Genomic DNA, 18,658 nt, shown 5'->3' on the forward strand with positions numbered 1-18,658 from the left:
AGTTGGCAATCGGCCGGATCCGGGGATCCGTCAGACAACTGAGTGCGTCTTGCGAGTGGAGTTACTCGTTCCGCTCCGTTGCGGGGCGGTTCAGGACGTTCCAGGACGATCACGTATCCGGTAATCGGGCCGGGAGGTCTCGGCACACATACACACACACACACACACACACAACAGTCACTTGCACACTCACCCACCGAACCCCAAAAACGCACAACGACACATTCGACACTTGAACGGCGAACACTTGGATTCCTGAACAAAGTGGCCACCGACGGAGCGGGGATGAGGATTAGCGAGGGGTGATTACGTTCACAAGCACGCACGCACGCACGCACGCACGCACACACGTTTTATCCCGCACTCAAATGAATGCCTGTGGTAGCCGGTCTCGTTTGCATAACCCGGAACGCGATTCCGGAGAGTGGTTCCGGATTTCCGGTGCTGTGGCCTGACACACTGTGAGGGTGTGCTGTGTAAGGAACGGGTTGTCACTAAAATACAGAGCAGCAGCAGTAGAGACAACGTGCAGAACCAATCCCGGTCGAAGGTGGAAGGTTACCAAGGAGCGCTCGATTGCGTCGCTTCAAACATTGATCCCTTCGCTCGCACAACGCACAACGCAGGATGCACACACTATTCACCGCGACGACGGCGACGACGGTATCCGCTGGTGTTGCTCGCTATCAACATCCTTCCTGGAGCCGTTTTTTCCAGTGCGTCTTCTGCCCACGTTTTTCCACGACGTCCGCAACCCGATTCTCGGTACCGCTGGTCGGTCCGTTCGACCGTGAATGGGAAGGAAGGTGCGAGGACACTAGAACTGTATACGGGGACTCAAGTACGGGCGCTTTTGCTACCCAGCAGAACCAGGACGTCGTGCTCTCGATGTCGTCCCGCTTGTCAGTTGCGTGACAGGACAGGAGCAGCATGCAGGATGTCCTTTTTGCGACAGTACGTGCGTGTGTATTGGTGAAGGGAGCGAGCGAGCCGGGCGAAAGGACGAAAACTGAGCAAACGGAAGCGGCGCAAGTGCTGGAACTGAGCACAGTGTTTGAAATGTCCGTTGCTATGGTCCTTGACGACGCGAATCTGATTTATTTGGGTACATTTAGTGAATGTCTCTATCGTCAAGTGGAATAGTTTTAAAAAAAAGTATGTCTGAGTAAATGTACTCCTGTGTATACGCACTTGGATCCGGAAAGATTTATACGGTTTAAACACTTGGAGACGAGCAACTGAAAGACCGGAGAACTGAAAATTGAAGATATCAGTTTACATTGAAGCCTGCTAAATGATTAACTTTTGCCGGCACATCATGCGGCACAAAAAAATCCTCATTCAAAGCAACCGGGAAACAGTAATCTTAGCTCGACGACGTCAAATACGATCGAACTGGTCCATATTTTAAACATAGTTTAACGTTTTCTTCGAATGTACAACATGATTACTTCTCGCCAGCCTCTCGTGCTTTTCGTTTTTACTGTTCAGAAGAGAAAATCGCGTTGCTGCCATCACTGTCACCTCAAATTAAGGTTTTTGGTGAAAATGTTGCAAGAGCTGGTCTCCGAGAGGTCATTCCGTCCAGCTTCGCGACCAAGATTGCGTCCAACGCAAAGAAAAGGGAAATTTTCTTTCAAAAAAAAAAAACAAACAGTTCATAAAAGCAACAACCAAAAGAAATAGCCAGCAAGTTGGAAGTGAACCATCTCACTCATCACGCTAGCTAACTGTGCGAGCCATCATCATCATCATCAGCTATCGCCATTCGCTGCGATACTTGACGCGATTTGATTTCTCGATCTCTGCGAGTGCGTTGACCTGCCCGAGAGGGAGGAAAGGGGGTTCTGCTGCTGCTGAATTTCGTTTTGGTTTTTCTTCACTTTCAGCGCGTCTAAGAAGTACCGCCTAACCTTCGTTGACGGAGACGCACCGACGTCTAGTTTGCCAGCGCAGAGAGTCTGGGGATCTTGGGTTTGAGGGGGCGGCTTTAGCGCGCACACTAGGGTCGCAGCAAAAGCGGGGCGATTTGTGGTTGTGGGTGCACTTGGGCGTTGCAAAACCAAACCTTCTTGTTCTTATTTTGCCTTTTCTTTGCCCATTTCATTGTTGCGGTCGATCATTTGTCTTTTTATTTTTGTATTCGTGTGCTTTTCTCTCTCTGCCTTTTCAAGGGGGAGCAGCATCCCCCTCTTAGCCGTGGAGTTTGTAGTCGCTGTTGTTGTTTAATTAGAAAAAAATGGTACAATTTGGTCGAACTCATCCTTTGGATGCATCATTGTTGGTATTGGATGATTTAAAAAATGGGTGAAAATGTGGAGCAATGATAGCAGTAGAGCTAACATTTCTCGTCTTCATGGACAATATTAACCTAAAACACCATTCAACACACGTTCAAAACTCGACATGCAAAACACTTCCATCTTCTTTGTGGTGAATGTTTTTCCTGCGGGTTTTCCTGTTTTTTTTTGCGCTCTCCAACCGCATAGCAAGTGCGTGGGACGTCGGCAGGTTTTGGGGTTCGCAACACTCGCAACCAATAAATTGCACGATCGTGTAGCAAAACGAACACTACACAACAGAGCACACTCCTCCTAGAATGGGGGAGAGAGAAAAGAAAACGGGGAAAAGAGGAGGATGATAAATCTTCAACAAACACACACCACTGTTGCCGCTGTGTTTCGCACGGAAGTGCCGGCAGCAGTAACAGCATTTTCGGGGATTTTTCCGATTTGCAACCACTCGAAATCAATCTATCCGATCACGCTGGCAAGAACCTTGACTCCTTGACGGAGTTATAGCTCTATTTTGTGTAAGTAGCTTGTGTTCGTTGTTAGTTATGGCACCGGCGTTGAAGGTAATTACTGAAAACAACGTACTGGATAAGCGAGTAACATCTAGCTTCAAGTGACATTTGCAGGGTCAGCAGGCTGTTATCGTCAGCTACAAAAAGTAGAGCTGAATGGCGCCCATCTCAAATGTTGCAACAAAATCCTTCCCGGTCGCGGTGGTTTACCAATTAAAACCAAAACAGAACCAATCCGCAGCAACGGATGCACGCAGCAACCGCCGTGTTGCGGCGTTTTGAGGAGTAAGATGGACACACACGCACGCACATTGTGTGCCGTTTGCGCACGGGACCGCTGCTGGCTAGGCAAAACTGCATGGCGGCGTATCCGTGGGTTGGGCGCCTCCATTGAACCCGAGCGCGAAAGAGCTGGTCGCGAGGTGCGCGCGGTACTCGGCGTAAACGGCAACTACTCATGGCGGCATTTGTCTCTCTCTACCGTGCGCGCGCGCGCCCGCGAGGGTGGAGTATGGGTGCTGTGCTTAGAGAGACATTTTCACTTTCACCTACCGGTTACCATCGAGCATTCCCCTGTGCTCCTAGTGTGGCCGCGTTTCGCACCGCGTGCGCCATGGTGTCCCGTGCGAACGGTGCCTTAGAGGACGCAGCGCCGGGGAGGGGCGGAATGGGGGGCGGAAAGGGTCCGACGTTGGTTGGTTTTGGGAGTTTTTCCAACGGGCCAAAAATATCTATTTCGCTCGACGCAACGCATCGCACACAACCGCAGCGCATCGCACCGCACCACCACGCGAAACCGATCGCGGGGCTGAAACAGATTCTAAAATAGGATCAATGCCAAAAGAGCGAAACGCGGCGGTACGCACGCGGCGACACGGTGCACGGTGGTCCCCACGTTTCGACCGACCGACCGACCGACCGATCGGTGGGTAGTAGTGCTGCTAACACCGTCATCACTACTACTAGCTGGCTCTATATCTTTTTCTAGACTCTTGCAAACGAACGGACGAACCACTACCTGCTGTTTGACCGTCAGCAACTACTTCTTGCAGCTCCGAGAACGCAGACACTCTCATACTACGGACACACGCACACACACACACACGCTCATGCCCACTGACAACGGGCCAAGGAGTGCAAAATCGGCGAAGGAAATGATCGGCCCTTGGTGGGATCGGGGAGGAAAAACCGAATAAAATTCGGGAAAAAGGCAGGCAGGATGGGTGTTGGTGGCGCGGTGTGCGCTTGTGCGATCGTGACCGATCGGTCGGCCGGTCGGTTGTCGGAGCTCGACCGGAAAAACTGTGGCCAGTGTGAGTTGGACGATGGAACGCGTAACTTCTAAGCTCTGTGACTAGATAGAACAACGAGGACGACGACGACGACGACGACGCCGCAAACCCCTTGGTGGCTGGCTCAAGGGGGTTCCAAGATACCGGAGTCAAGGATCAAACTTCTAGCGCGGTCTTGTCCTCGTCAAGTGGTGTGATTGCTGTTGTAACAGAGCAAAGATAGAGTAGATAGAGTTGATAGGTTTCGTTGTTAGTTCTGCAAGTTTGCTAACTAGTAAGAGTGTGGTGAGTGCCCAAGTGTCCAAGGGAAAGGTAGTCAGTAGTGCACGTTAGGATACGCCTGGTGCCTGTCTGTAGCGTCCCTAGTGACAGCTAGCGAAAGAGTGCTTACTGTGAAGTGGCCAACAAGCAGCCGGAAAAGATAGAAAGTCCCCAAAAGTTTTCGCTTTATTTTTAATTTATTGTGGAACGAATCGCTACGCGGCTTTTATAGTTTACATACCGCACACATACACACACATACGTACACACACAAACGCGCTTCTTCAGTTCAAGTTGTACGGTACTCTCTATGCGCTCTCTGGTGGCTCGTGGTTTGGGACGAAAGTTCGGAAGCGTGAAACCGTCTGAATAGTAAAAGTGCGTAACGCGATCGCGATCGATAGATACCCCAATCTTAGTTCGGGGGCACTGAAAAAGGTTTAGTTAAATTGGATGGTGCTCGGTTGTTGGTGAGTGCCCGAGTAGTGAAACATTGTACGTAGTAGTCGGCGTAGCTCGACGCCCGACCGGCCCCCCCCCAAAGAGCTATCAACGGTACTAAGTGATCATCGGAACATCTCTCCGCCGAGAAGGATACCTATTGCCTGCTTGAGCCGTAGTCGAGCGCTCAGCCGATCCGCTCAAGCACCCTGCAGATTGCAGTAGCAGCAGTAGCAGCAGTAGCAGCCACAGGATGGACAGATCAAGGTAAAAAGCATGCTCGAGCGCGTGCTCGCTTGAGACACAGTTGCGCCATTCAGGAATACCTTTCGTCATTCGGTTTCGGCCCTCTGGCTTGGTTGGTACGCGGGACATCGTTTTAATGCCAAGGTTGATTGGACCTTAGTGGCGCACGGACGACCGTACGGTGGCATGTCACGGTGCTAACCGATGTTACCGCCGCCGAGAGCCTGCTCTAGCCGGTTGCTGCTACATGATGCCAGCAGGCCCACGGTTGGATCCTTCGAACGGGACGCACCCGCAGTACCCGTGACCCTTCGAGGATGCGCTCTATTTTGGCCTTAGACACTGTGTGTGTGTGTGTCTAGGGCTTGACCGATCTAGGTGATCGTGAGGGCCGCTGCAGCTACATAACTCGTCCTTGAGTGCGTAAAGGACGAGGAAAGCCGCAAGGGCATGACATTCGGCGGCGTGCGTGTGGGTGGGGTGTGCACGATGGGGGGTAAGCTTCGTGGAGCACATGACACGGTCGACATCCGGCAGTCGCGGAGATCTTGGGCGAAAAGTAAAATCAAAACAGCCAAAAAAAACACCATCACCGGCCCAGGTCGATGCTAGCCAGCCAAGTAGTCAAATGAACTTCGGGAAGTCTTCGAGGCTATTCTTAGCGCTGGTGTGTGGACCGCTGGCGGGGACCGCACGACCGCACGAGTGAGTGGACCAGTTGGTGGGGTGCGCCAGCCACCAATCGCGATTCACACTGGCAGGCCGCTGAACGAATCACTGACGGCTGTTTGTCAACTAGATCTAAACCTTCATCAACATACACACACACACCGGCGGGGGTGTCCGTACGTGTGTCTGTGCCTCTGCTTTTTTTTGTGTTCACAAACCACCGAGAGCAACGTGGACCGAGCAGCGGAGAGAAGCGGTTATGATTTTAATAATTTTGGTCTGAAATCCGTAAATCCTCCTTTGGCGAATCGGTCAACGTGTCCCACGCTGTACTCGGAACACTTCCTGGCAAGTCGGACCAGCAGTTCAGTTTGATGAGTTTATTACCGCCGTATGTCTGTTGTTGACCACCTGTTGCAGAAACTTCTAGATCTACAAGAAGGAACTACTTGCGGTTGTCAATAGGACCACTTCGATGTCTCTGCAGCGAGTTATTCTACAGGCGATTTTTGGTCCATCCCACCTGTACCGCCATGTTCCAGTAGAGCCATGCGCTGAATGGACTGCCGTTGAGGCAATGAACTGGCAGATGCTACTCTGCTCCCCCTCCCAAGCAAATCAGAATATGATCGCATTGCGTTGCGGACCGCGCGGTTTGTTTATTCGAGACGAGAGAAAGATAACAGAGCTCTGTTTGCGTCGGTTGTTTGTCCTGAATCTGGGGATGATTTCTCGAATGCCAGCCCTGCCTGATGCCCTCACGCGACATCCTAGATGCCAGATCAACTCAAGCCCAGCTGTGCGAGTTCGGTGCGACGCAATAAGGCAAAAGGGCGGCTACCAGATTCGCTACAGGTGGTTCGCGGTCTCCGGCCAATGACTGCTTGAGTCACGCGTAACATTCTGGGTAGTGCACATGGCCCTCGGATATGACAGTCGGTGCGGGGGTGACAGTTGCCATAATTCACGGTCCACGGTGGGACTTACCTACTTCAACCCATCTTCTACTGGGCCACGCCGTCCACCGGGGAGACAGAGTGACATCAAATTGTATTCATCATAAATTATTGCGGTCTTTGTGTGGTATAAATGCATCGATGATTAATGTGTGTGTGTGTAGAGTAGGTAATGGTGCACGGGGTGGTTGGGGGCGTGCTTGATTCACATCTTTTTATGGACTGAAAGCTGAAAACCGCAACCGACACTGAACTTTGCCGGCAAGCGAAGCGCTTTACCCACATAAACTGTACCATTACCGTGTTCCAGTTGTGGATTAGTGTCTCATTTGGTTAAATACCGTTTGGGAGGCTTGCCCTAGAGGTGTGTTGGTTGAAGTGCCAATTGTTCATTCTGTATAATGAATAAACAATTCGCATTTAATCGATTTTAAATTTCAGATCAGTTATTTGACATCCGACAATGATTTAGCATCCATCATTTTTGCAGATATGCGTATAAATCAAAAGTAATATCATGAACAGGGCATGGAAGATAACTATGCACTCACACCTGGTAGACATACTGCAATCGAGGTGTCAGGATTCCAGATCTTAAAACTATTACATGAACTGGAAAAATATCAAAGGTCGAAGCGGCCAGTTCGCTATTTGAACTGTTCTCCTTTTTTTTGACTGCCAATCAGCTGCTTTACTGCTGTTTTTCTAAAAGTGGCATACATTAAATAAACAATCTCAATGGAAAGTATCATTTTGCATGTGTCACGGTAGCTTTGATACACGGAAATCGCTACGATCGATAACACCTTCTTTCGTCCTTCCGTTCCATGCCAGCCGCCTCCCTCAATCCGTTCCAAACAGTGTACTACCGGAACTATTGAACGCGCGCCTATCATTATATCAGTTGTCCCCTCCGCGTATACGCACTTCCCCGATCACTATTTTGCGTTGATTGAAGTTTTGCCACCTCAATCACGGATGAAGCAGTCATTTAACGACCCTACCAAGGACCTATACACAGTACGCACAGACGGTCAGGCCAGGCCAGTTTGCCTGATTGCCGTGTAATCACGAGATCAGTGACACCACCTCTCTCTCTGTCGGCCATATTTCCTGCCTAGCACAATCTGGCCGTTTGATGTAGTAACGACGCACTCTTGGGTTGGGATTAAAAATAAGCACCATTTTGTTTCTTCTTCCTTCTCCTTCTCCTCCTTCCGCGGCTCCCGGTTTCCCCCCGTTTGGGACATCCTCGTGATGTCTGTTTGGCCCAAGCACCGGCACCAGCACCAACACGAAACCCGCGTGCCGCGTTGCGTACGATGTCCCATTCGTAAGATTGATGGTACCAACAGGTTTTGGCAGATTTTGTTACGACTTTGCTCGTCCTGCCTGAGCCACACTCCACGCACTCTGCTACCCGGTGTTTAGCCGACGGTGTTTCGCTCCGTGGCGCGAGCGCGCCGTGCGCTTTTCACTGCCGTTGGCTCAGCTGTCATCTTCCTGCGGGAAACTTCCGTTGTTGTTGGCTGTTGGCAGAGTTAAATATTGTTTTTTTTTATCATTTCTCCCACTCGCGGGGGGAGGGACGCAGTGCAAACAGGAGGAAGATCACACTCGATGAGAACTTTCATCAATCCTCAAAACTTACCGCAGAAGACGCAGAACAGCAGCTTAGCTTGATCTTTGGCTGTTGGTGGTCGATCAAAAATAACCGTGAGTCAATCACGCCAACCCGGCGCATGCTCCGGCTTTTAATGATAAGCTATTAATCAGCGGCAACATCACCGCCTCGCCGTTCCGGTTAGCCGGCAGTGTTGGAGTGTGCCAGGAGGCCCCAGTGGTCGGTTTTAACTTTCGATTTTTCCCGGAAGTTACTGGGAACACAGCGGACAGCGCGCCGCTTCATTATGCCGACCGGGTGATAAATAATATGCCGGTTCGGGTCCCGAGGTCGGTGGTGGCCAAGAAGGTGTCGAAGATCGGCTGGAGATACGTCGGAGCACGTTCACGTTGTGTGCCATCAGTTGCGCTTGCTGACTGAAGCCTCTGATACACCAACATGTCGGGACACGGGCATCGGACACGGGAGGAATTGATTTCCCAAACGATGCGACAGGTGTGGTGTGATGGTGCCTTGGTTGGTTTTTCGTAATGCGAATGTGGATCCGGTTTTTTTTTAGATGCAGCGCAGCATCCCCCGTTGGTGAGACAACTCTTAACCAATTTCCCATGTTTTCCGGTTGGACCGTGTGGTACTCGCCAAAGGCCAATACAGGAAGTAAACGTTAGCGATAGTTACGCACCTTAACCGATGGGAACCATTTAAGGTATGGGACGGGTTTGTCCGGGATGCTGCAAGTGTTTTGGTTGTTGAGACATTTCTTGAAAGCATGCGTATGTCTACCGTCCTGAAAACAATGATTTCCCTGGAAAATTTTACTAAGGGAAAGGTATGTGTTAGCTGACGATGCAATTGTGAAATTCGGAATTGAAACGATAAGATTTGACCATCCACAATGAAATGCGTTTGGACCAGTTGGATCTACCATTTGAAGATCAGTTGGTGTATATTAGATATTTACAAAATCTATATATATAAAAATGAATGTGTCTGTCCGGATGTCCGGTATAGACTCTGAAACTACTGGACCGATTGACTCCAAATTTGGTATGTGGGGGTTTTCGGGGCCGGTGAGTGCTATAGGCATGGTTAGAAACCCCCCGCTACCTTCCTTCATGCCCTTCTCTAACACTTGATTGTTAAAAACATTCATTACTCCGCGAGTTATGAACCGAATACCATTAAAACTTGCACAATTGTTGATGGTCATCTGAGAAACTATGGGACAAAATTTGGTCTACATCGGATGAGGGGAAAGGGGAGCTTCCATACAACCCCAATCCTTAAAATACGTCCTAGGGCAATATGGGTATCGTTTCTTAGGTTTTGATGGCCTCTAAATCGATTGGATTCACTTAATACTCTTTTACTTGCTTCTTTCACCTATCCACCATCACCACCCCCCATTCCGTACATCTTGCAGAGCAGAGTGAGGGGTGGGAAGGTTAGATAGTTGCGTTTAATTCTGAATAATAATTTTAAAAATGAGACCAATAGATGTTAAGGAAAGAACGAGAGAGAGAGAGAAAGAGAGAGAGGGAGAGAGAGAGAGAGAGAGAGAGAGAGAGAGAGAGAGAGAGAGAGAGAGAGAGAGAGAGAGAGAGAGAGAGAGAGAGAGAGAGAGAGAGAGAGAGAGAGAGAGGAGCCGGCTAGGGTGGAATGATAACCATGGGACCGGCAATGCTGCAAATCGTTACCATTTTTTATTGGAATGTCTATTGTTGGTTCAAATTTTCTTAACAATTTCTTAAGTTTAGTTAAGTCATGAGTTAATTAAGAAGTTGCTTTAATTTTCACAAATCAATTTACATGAAACAATAACAAAAACTTATTCAGTTGCGAAATATTTGAATTGATCAAGAATTATATTAATTTTCGACTATTGATTTACGTGCCTCTTATCATTGACAATTTTCAACGTATCGGATTATGAATGGTAAACGATCGGAATTGCATGCACAAACATATAAAGCAGCAGTAACCGAATAGTAATAGAAAGCAATACCAACATATCCTATCTATCAAGAACAACTTGCGATTGGAATGATCACCGAGAATGCCCGAGAGAAAAGAAAGACCCTCGATCTGATCGATCGACGTTTGAGTTAATTTGAAGTGCGGTGCTTTTAGTTATGATCTACCATGTGACTATTTAAATCATCGTAAGCTGAATACCGGGGAAAAATGGTGTGTCGTATTGTAATGCCGTTAAATACACAGCATTTGAACTTAACGAGCTATGTGCAAGCCGAATACTAAAGTCAAACTTTTTTTTAAAAATACTTGGGAAAATATAATTCGTTGTTCCAAATGACGTCATTTAGCCCGAAAGGCAAAGCCTTAAAACTCAAACATCATGTTAACTTTCCAGCTCATATTTACAAGCACGTCGCATCTCTATTTCCAGCATCACTAACGGACCTAGCTATTGATTTGGTTCATTGATAAATCGAATACTACCAAATTATGGAATAGATAAAATTATATCTACTAAAATTTTAAAGTTCCAGTTTACGATAAACCCACGACCTATCAAAGACAGTACGAAGTCTGTCGGGGCAGCTAGTTCCTTATAAGTTTTGAAGAGTGTCCCACTGGAACGCAGTGGCAAAACTGTCATTACCATTTCTGCTAGATCATTCAGAAAGTGAATTATAATAATACTATCAATCGTGGGTTGTTGGTATGGTAGCGTTCCGGCTACTCCAAATTTCCAAAGCATTCGTTATAGTACTTTACGATCAACAAAATCTAGAGAGCAGTAACGACATGTTATGAGGCAGTATCATAAACCCGTTACACATGTTTTTGTTTGTTTGTTAGGAACGCTATCATTTCGAAACCCAGCCTTTGACTCGCTCATAACTTACGTCTACCTATCTACCTTCCAATAACAACCAGTGTTACGAGGAAACACATTTTATGACAGAAAGTAAGCTGTGCACCAAACGCTTGCTACCCGTTTTGTAATGTGCGTTGCCATTCACCTGAGTTTCCTCTTCCAGATGGTCAGGTTCCGATTGGTTTGGTTATGGCTGCTGCGACCATTGGTCACGCGATGATGATGGTGATGCCGATGATCGGTGCACGCAGGAGAAGAAGAGCCCACGGACCACCAGACGGAATGCAATTGCACTTCCCCGTTTGGTGTTGTGTCGAGATGTGAGATACCAGCTTTATGGCTCTCACTCAGACCCACTCTGATCACTTTCCACGGGGTTCGAGACGCCGGTCGTGGGTCGCACTGAAGTCGGGCACCGTGCTGAATTGCACCTTTCCGCCACGCCTGTAATTGGTGGTCTGGTCTTGGGTGCCAAGTTGCGTGTTCACCCTCTTTCCCGCGGGAGGAGGAAGAGGGTGTTTTTGAGGGGGCGGGGGTGAGCGGTGTATGTTCCGGAGAAGAAACATAATCGAAGCATTTTACCGCCTTTCCGTCCAAGAAGCACATACACACACGCACACGCACACACCGGTCCACTCCGGTAGTCTGTGCGACCTCTTGATTCTCGTGTCTGCTGGTAGCGCTCCCAGCTGCTGCTCCGGCGGAACGGCAGAGGTCAGATGATCGGAGCCCCGACAAAACCAGTTCTACGTGGGACAGAGCGAGAAGAAAGAGCGGAAGAGCGAAAGAGAGGAACCATTGCCGCTTCTCTTTCTCCGATGCATTTTGTCTGCTCCCGCCAAGACACACGCAGGCTCGCCCAGCCTCAGGGGGCCACCGCCCCGAACAAACAGCGGACCGCTCCCCCCCCCCCCCCCTCTATCACTCTCTCTCTCTCTCTGTCTCTCGCGCCAATATGCTGCAGCAGCCAGCGAGCCCACCAGTAGTGGACAGTGTACTCCGAGGGCTTTTAAACGCTGCCCGGGACGCAATTGCCGTGCCGCTGGTTCAGTTGTCCGGCTTAAGCCACCCATCACGGACGCAAAACAAACTAGCCACGACGCGGCGCGACGGTGACGGCGGCTACGACACACCACGAGTTCCGTTTGGTTTTTGCTCGTTTTGTGTGCATCGTCGGTCTGCTGCCTGTCGGTTCGGTTGTGAAGTGCGATTTTCGCTGTGGTCTTAGCGAAAGTACACCTTACCCCAAGCGCAGTACACGCGGGAACGAAGCGAGTGTGACGCACACGAGGAGAACTTATAAACTCATCACGGCTTGGTTCGGTCGACGATGGATGGATAATTAACACGGTTGGACCACAGTCTGCACGTCATCGGTATAGTCCTTTCTCAGCCGACTACGTCAGGATTGCGCCCGGACGTCAACGTAGGCGTCGGCGTGTACGGTGTGTGAACTCTAGAGGCTCCCTATAAGGTGCTGGTGGATTTATAACTGCAGTCGGTCCAGCAGTGCAAGTACAAGTGATTCTCCTTCAAAGTGTCTAAAGCTGCGCGCTTTGTGGATGATCACTGGTGCGTCAGTGGCAAAGGCTCGATTATGGCGGCCATGACGACGATAACGAGTAAAGGGGGTCCCGGTGTGGCACCGGCCATTCCAACGACACCCCAGTTTAAGCGGCATGTCTACTCGAAGTACCGGGAACTGCTTGGTTCGTACAACGACAAGGCCAACGAAATGCTGCAAACCTATCCAGCGTACCGCGTGAAGGAGGACAGAGGATTTAACGCTTTCAATGCTGACACAAAGTGAGTTCAACGAAGTGGAGAGTAGTCCTTCGTGATGAGCTAACCGGTGTTATTGGGAAGGAGCGGTAGATACTCTCGGGGCTATGCCGAGCACCAAATATGGAGATTGTTTTTTGAGGACAGCGCCATGGTTGATGGGTTCGCAATATGTGATGATGGCTTGAGTGATTCAGTGCGCATAAAATCCAAGCCACTTCCTCCGTCCAAGGGTGACATTCAACGCACGATCACATTTGTTTACATAACAGTGAACCTGAGACGGGGCCATCTGTTTTTTTTCGTTTGTTTGTTTTTTTGTCAACGTAGTTCGTAGACGATGGTCGAAGGCGATGAGAACATCATAAAATAGTTCTCCTCGGATGTGATGCTGTTAGAATTTCTGCCAACATTCACAACGGTTCTTCCTCCTTTTGTTTCAATCCATCTTCATGCATAAGATGCCAGAGCATCTCCGGAAAAAGCGTACGCTCGCACGGTCCGGCGAACACCTTTGCCCACTAAGAACCGCTTCCGACCGGATGGTCCGGCTGTAACGTGTGCTTCAAAAGCCGCCATCATCACCGGTGAGGTACAATTGATGGGTGACGCCACCGCTTTGCCGTGGGTAACATTGACAGCTCCATTTACGGAGACACTACACTGGTGGCGACGGGTTGGCGAAATCTATCGGCATTTAAAAAAAAAAGGTCACCAACGTCATCGACCATATTGTGTGAATGGCGGTCGTGTGGCGCCGCTTGTCGACCCGCAGCTCTCAGAGTTTCAAACGCTTACAGTTCCGGCGCTAACACGTCATGGTCAAACGCCGATGTCTAATAGCGTTCCGTAGTGCCGCCTGCATCTTCCATCATCTGCGCGTCGCGATGGGTCCCGGTCTATGGGGAAGTAGAATCATCATCAACGAGCTGGATGAACACAGCACTTGCTGTGCTGATTGCTACCCCTGATGGCACCGCTGATGGTGGTCTCCTTTCCTGAGACGCAAAAAAAAACCCCGCGCAATGCCGATGGCCGACTTTATCATGGCTAGGGAACCCGTTTCCGGATTTGGACCATCGGATCGCGGACCGGTTAGATCTGACCTGTAAAATAGGGACGCATCCTCTGGTCGGCTCCTGCTTGGTGGCCCTTTTACGAGATGTGCGCACCAACGCACCAACGTATCAACGATCGGAACGTAAGTTTCTCCTTCGTTCGCGTGGTCGTGACTTCTAGAGACTAAAACATTCCCGACGACGGTGACATGATGATGTTTCCCCTATCAGCAACGGTTTTCTAGCCAGATCCAGGGTTGGTGGAGGTGGTAGTGTAGGTAGGGGTGGTTGTTTTGGGTTGTGTACTGTCGAGCAGGCCGACGGGCGGACGGGGAAGGGGTTATATGCCGGGAGTGATATTTTTAAAATTTCTTAATTTCTCGTTCGGAAGTGTTGTCGTGCGAATTGCGCGCCGCGAGGCGATCCTCTGCGGAGTCATTCACAGGAGGAGAAGGGTTTGGGGCTAGTAGCAAAGGAAATGGTGGCCAAGGATTTCAAGGTTAAGTTAGAAATGGTTTGTGTGCTTGTGGAAACACCGATGGGCAGGTTCATTCCACCGGTTCACGGTCAATTGTGGTGGCATGTTGGACGGTGTTGGTGTAACTGTGTAAAGGTGTATGAGATGGTCTTATGGCGCTGACATAATGTTGGGAGCTTTATTTGTAAAACAAATCGTATCGTCTACTTCATTTCATAACCTTGGGAAACACCTGGCCTTGGCCTAAGAAGTGTTTGGGTATTTTGATAATGATCATGATTGTACACTGCTTCCAAAATATCGCTACATGCGATGCGATTTTTTTAAGACATTGAAATTTTAAAATCAGTCGTAGTAGTAGCATACCGGAACCTCAAATTCCTCTAAAATTTTCTTAAGGGACCTCTGAGTCAAAAAAAGCTACTTGAGGATGAAGAATAGCTACGCTTCATTTCCATTAACTTGTCGAGAAACACTGTGCATTACATTGTATACCAGAAGCATCATCAACTGCTCCATAAACCGATCATCGGCTTGGTGCAGTTGCAGCAACGCTCATCGCTAACCGTAACCGTAAAATCCATTCTCCCACACCAGTAAGAACCCGTAGCTCGTAGCTCTTATTTTGATTCTCTCTCTCTCGCTTCTCTCCCGCTTACCTCCATCCCATGCATACCCGTCCCAAAATTAGTTACACCCGCTTGCCGGTTCACTCGGTGGTCCCGCTGCAGCCCGGTGCGGGACGGATTGTGGACGGAACCGTGTGGAAGGAATTAAGTGCATTCCCATTCCGGGCGGCATGAGTCATGGTTTAAATATTGAACCTGTTTCTCATCGTTCGCGCCGCACGCCGAGGTGATCGCCGCGGTGTTGTTCTGCGGTGCCGTGCCGCTTGTTGCCACCCTTCTGCTCCACATGGCCCCTCCCTCCGGCCGCAAACTCGGCTCGCTCGCTATGCAAACATGAACGCCTGCCCTTTGGTGGTCGGTGGTCACGCGGCGACTTTTGTTGGGCGACTAATACGTACCATGTTTGGGGCAACGGAAGGTTCATGAAGTTTTGTTGCCCAGGTCAGGATAGTCTCTAGCCAACGCAGCCGGAGATCAACCACCAATTAGGGCGTGTGCGCACAGCATAGTTCAAAAGGTCAGCGAATTTGAAAGTAAACTTTCGCCAGGAAATGCAGCTGCAGCTACGCCATTGCTGATGCTGCTGCTGCTGCTGCTGTTCGTATACCGCGGGCCTATTACCAGGGTCCTCAGGAGCGTCAATCATGGCTGGCGTGCGCGCCTGAGGTTAATGATATCCTAGGGCCGGAGCGAAAGCGAAAACCGGAGTGACAAAGGAGACCGGTTCGCTAGTCAATACTCGCAATCGATCCGCTACACTACCTTCCCTTCAAAGGTGATCATAAAAGGAGCCCACCGTTGCCGTTTCCTTCCCGGACAAACGGGAACAAACGGACCACGTTCTGGGTCAGGCGTTCGCGCTGCTCGTGAAGGTCCGGTTTACTACACAGAAACCGTTACCGAGAGCGCGTCTGATCAACGGCGGTTAAGTGTGAGACATGTATGCTGGAGCTCCTATCTTCATAGGCGAAGGAGAAGGAAGGGGTGCTGCTATAGTTAATGGATTGAAAGGATCCTCGCCGCTGGAGCCGCACAGCAGCGCGTACGTTCATTAGCAACACTCTCGCCCGGGGGGCGCTGGGGAACCAATTCGCGATGCAGTCGCACCGAGACGAAGAAGAAGGAGAAGCCGGTGTCTATTTATAACGCAACTCTGCTCCACCGGCCGGGAGGACGTCGTGGCTTAGTCATAGTCCAAACATGCGCCAAAGGAAGGAGGGATTGATTGGTATCATGCGCTAGGTTGGTAGTGGTGGTGGTGGTGGTGGTGGTGGTGGTGGTATGCAGTTGCCTCGCGGCTCCGGTTGCAGCCCGCCCATGTGGAACCCGATGGGAAACGCGGTAGAGGAATTTCCTTCAGCGCTTAAAGTGAACTTGAACTCGCGAAAGCGAAACGATCGCCACGTTGGGATATTATTCTTGGATCGTGGCCGGAATGGACTACTGGGTGCGGTGGTGGTCGGCATTTGGCAGCAGAACAGAACCGCTAGCCCCTAGAGCGTCTGCCGTCCATCATCTATCGAAAGCAATTTGATGCCCCGTCGCCGGCTTTGCTGATGTCATAGCATGGAAATTGTTACGCGGTTTTGTGATTCACTCCACGGAGAGATCCACCCTGCCAAGCTGCCTATTACTGCGTATGAGAAACTAACTCAAACCCAGTGTTGTATATCAAAAAAGTATACCACAAAGTGTCCTACTTATCATAAATAAACTCAAACAAATCATCGTAAAAACAAAACATTAAATCCGTTAAATTTGCGCCACTCACCCCAAAATCCCCAGTGACCTATTTGTAATCCATTAGCAGCAGCACATTATGCCACCATTGCGTCGGGACCACAAAGTGCAACTCTTTAATGTGCCATCATCAAAAGTGAACAATGTTCTTTTTGGTTTGCGTCCACTTCAGAGATTTCCTAGAATGCCACACTTCCTCTCAATCGTTGCAAACCGCAACATCCACATCGATGCTAGGATGCGTGAATTTTCAATAAATAAACCCCGAACGAATAGCCTCTTAATGGCGGCGGTCCCTCGAGCGTGTTTTGCATTTAGTGCAAACCACTTACGCGCGCGCACACTGTATCAGAACGGTAAAGACACTTCCCAGATGAGAATCTTTCATGTAGCGCTTGGCAAAATACAGACCGGTGGTAGGCCACTTATCGCCGTTGCGACAGATACGAGCTCACAAACGGTTTTTCAGCGCGCTCCGATGACCGATGCAATTTCATTCAAAAATCACATAGTGTGCATCGCGGCGCTGGGTCTGGCAGAAGCGAAGTTAAAGACGCATGCAGAGCGACCGAAGCGAGGTTGTACTTCCTGGGAGTAAGAGAGATTGTGCGGGCCCACAATAGCCGCTAGACGGCAGCGAGGAACGGGCGAAAAGGCGAGAGTGGCCGCCGAATACTTTCGGCCACGTTTTAGTGCATCATAAATTACGAAGCAATTCAAATGCTTTCGTCGGTCGCGCTATGTTTCGTCGCCGCCATCGCCATCCTGTAAACCTCACGCTGGTGAGGTTGGTAAAAAAAATATGGGGATCGGGCATGAGGAAAGCCGGCACATGCAACCGCGTAGTGACGTCTCGTTGGCTTCAAAAGCCTGCCGGATGCATCGTGTTTTGCAGCAGGAAACGAGCGAGCGGTATTTCCCACTCTTCCTTGTTCAATCTCGAATTCGTCGTCCATTTTTCCTAGCCCAACGGTGCGGCGGGATTTGAAAAATGGCCAGCCAACGGAGAGCGAGTGGGACAACATAAATAAAAATAAGATAGTAAAAGGAGAGAGAGAGAGAGAGAGAGAGAGAGAGAGAAACCATCTTGCGCTTGCAACAAAACACCGAGATGGGTTGATTGGTTTTGAAGCGTGCAGTCGCCCCGGTCCCAAAATACTATTTTTAATCTGCACTCTCTACGAGGTGTCTTTGTGGGGCATTGGAGTGGAACCACGAGAGGGGACTCGCTGCCCCATCCACCTAAGGGTGTCTACGGTAAGGGAGGGGTTTCAAGTTACGGGCAAAATCCTCGTAATGCCACCGACTGCAGAAGCACTCAGTTGTGCAGTACGTGTTCGTCTCTAAGGACCGACCGTAACCTACCATAGGCTTTGGTGTCTTTGGCACTTGAGACGACGAGTGTCCCTCCCCCCCTCCCCCTTCCCCTCCGGTACCATGATCGACACTGAAATGTCGTGCCGCGATTGGTAGTTCCGGCGTGCTTTTCGGTAGAGGGTATCGGCGGGGTCGGGGTGTTTTGAAGTAGTAGGCGCCATCCTAGGCGGATCTTTGCCTTTTGACCGATATTCTCCGATATTCGACCAACGGGAAAAAACACTTAACCCAATTGTGTGGCAATGGCCAGTCGTTGACGGCTGCAAGATGGCCTCCTGCGCACCTACATGATGATGATGATGATGAATGATCGTTTACGGTGGCCGGATGGTTGGTTGGACGCTCAACGGGTGCAACTACCAAGGACGTGACGGATATTAATGAAAATACACCGTGAATACATGGTTTGTTGGTCAGCTGATGCTTTCAGGTGGTGAGGAGTCAACCACAGAGTCGA

General features: G+C 49.8%; 1 protein-coding gene across 1 annotated transcript in view; it reads left to right on the top strand.

Moving 5' to 3' along the window:
• Positions 1–12,207: 12,207 nt before the first annotated feature.
• Positions 12,208–18,658, top strand: part of LOC125959136 (uncharacterized) — a 22,422-nt gene continuing 15,971 nt past the window's right edge. The window contains exon 1 of the mRNA XM_049691944.1: positions 12,208–12,943. Coding sequence (XP_049547901.1) covers positions 12,735–12,943 — 209 coding nt within the window. The 5' untranslated portion in view covers positions 12,208–12,734. The remainder of the gene's footprint in view (positions 12,944–18,658) is intronic.

The sequence above is a fragment of the Anopheles darlingi genome, chromosome 2 (assembly GCF_943734745.1).
Source record: "Anopheles darlingi chromosome 2, idAnoDarlMG_H_01, whole genome shotgun sequence".
Classification (NCBI taxonomy): domain Eukaryota; kingdom Metazoa; phylum Arthropoda; class Insecta; order Diptera; family Culicidae; genus Anopheles; species Anopheles darlingi.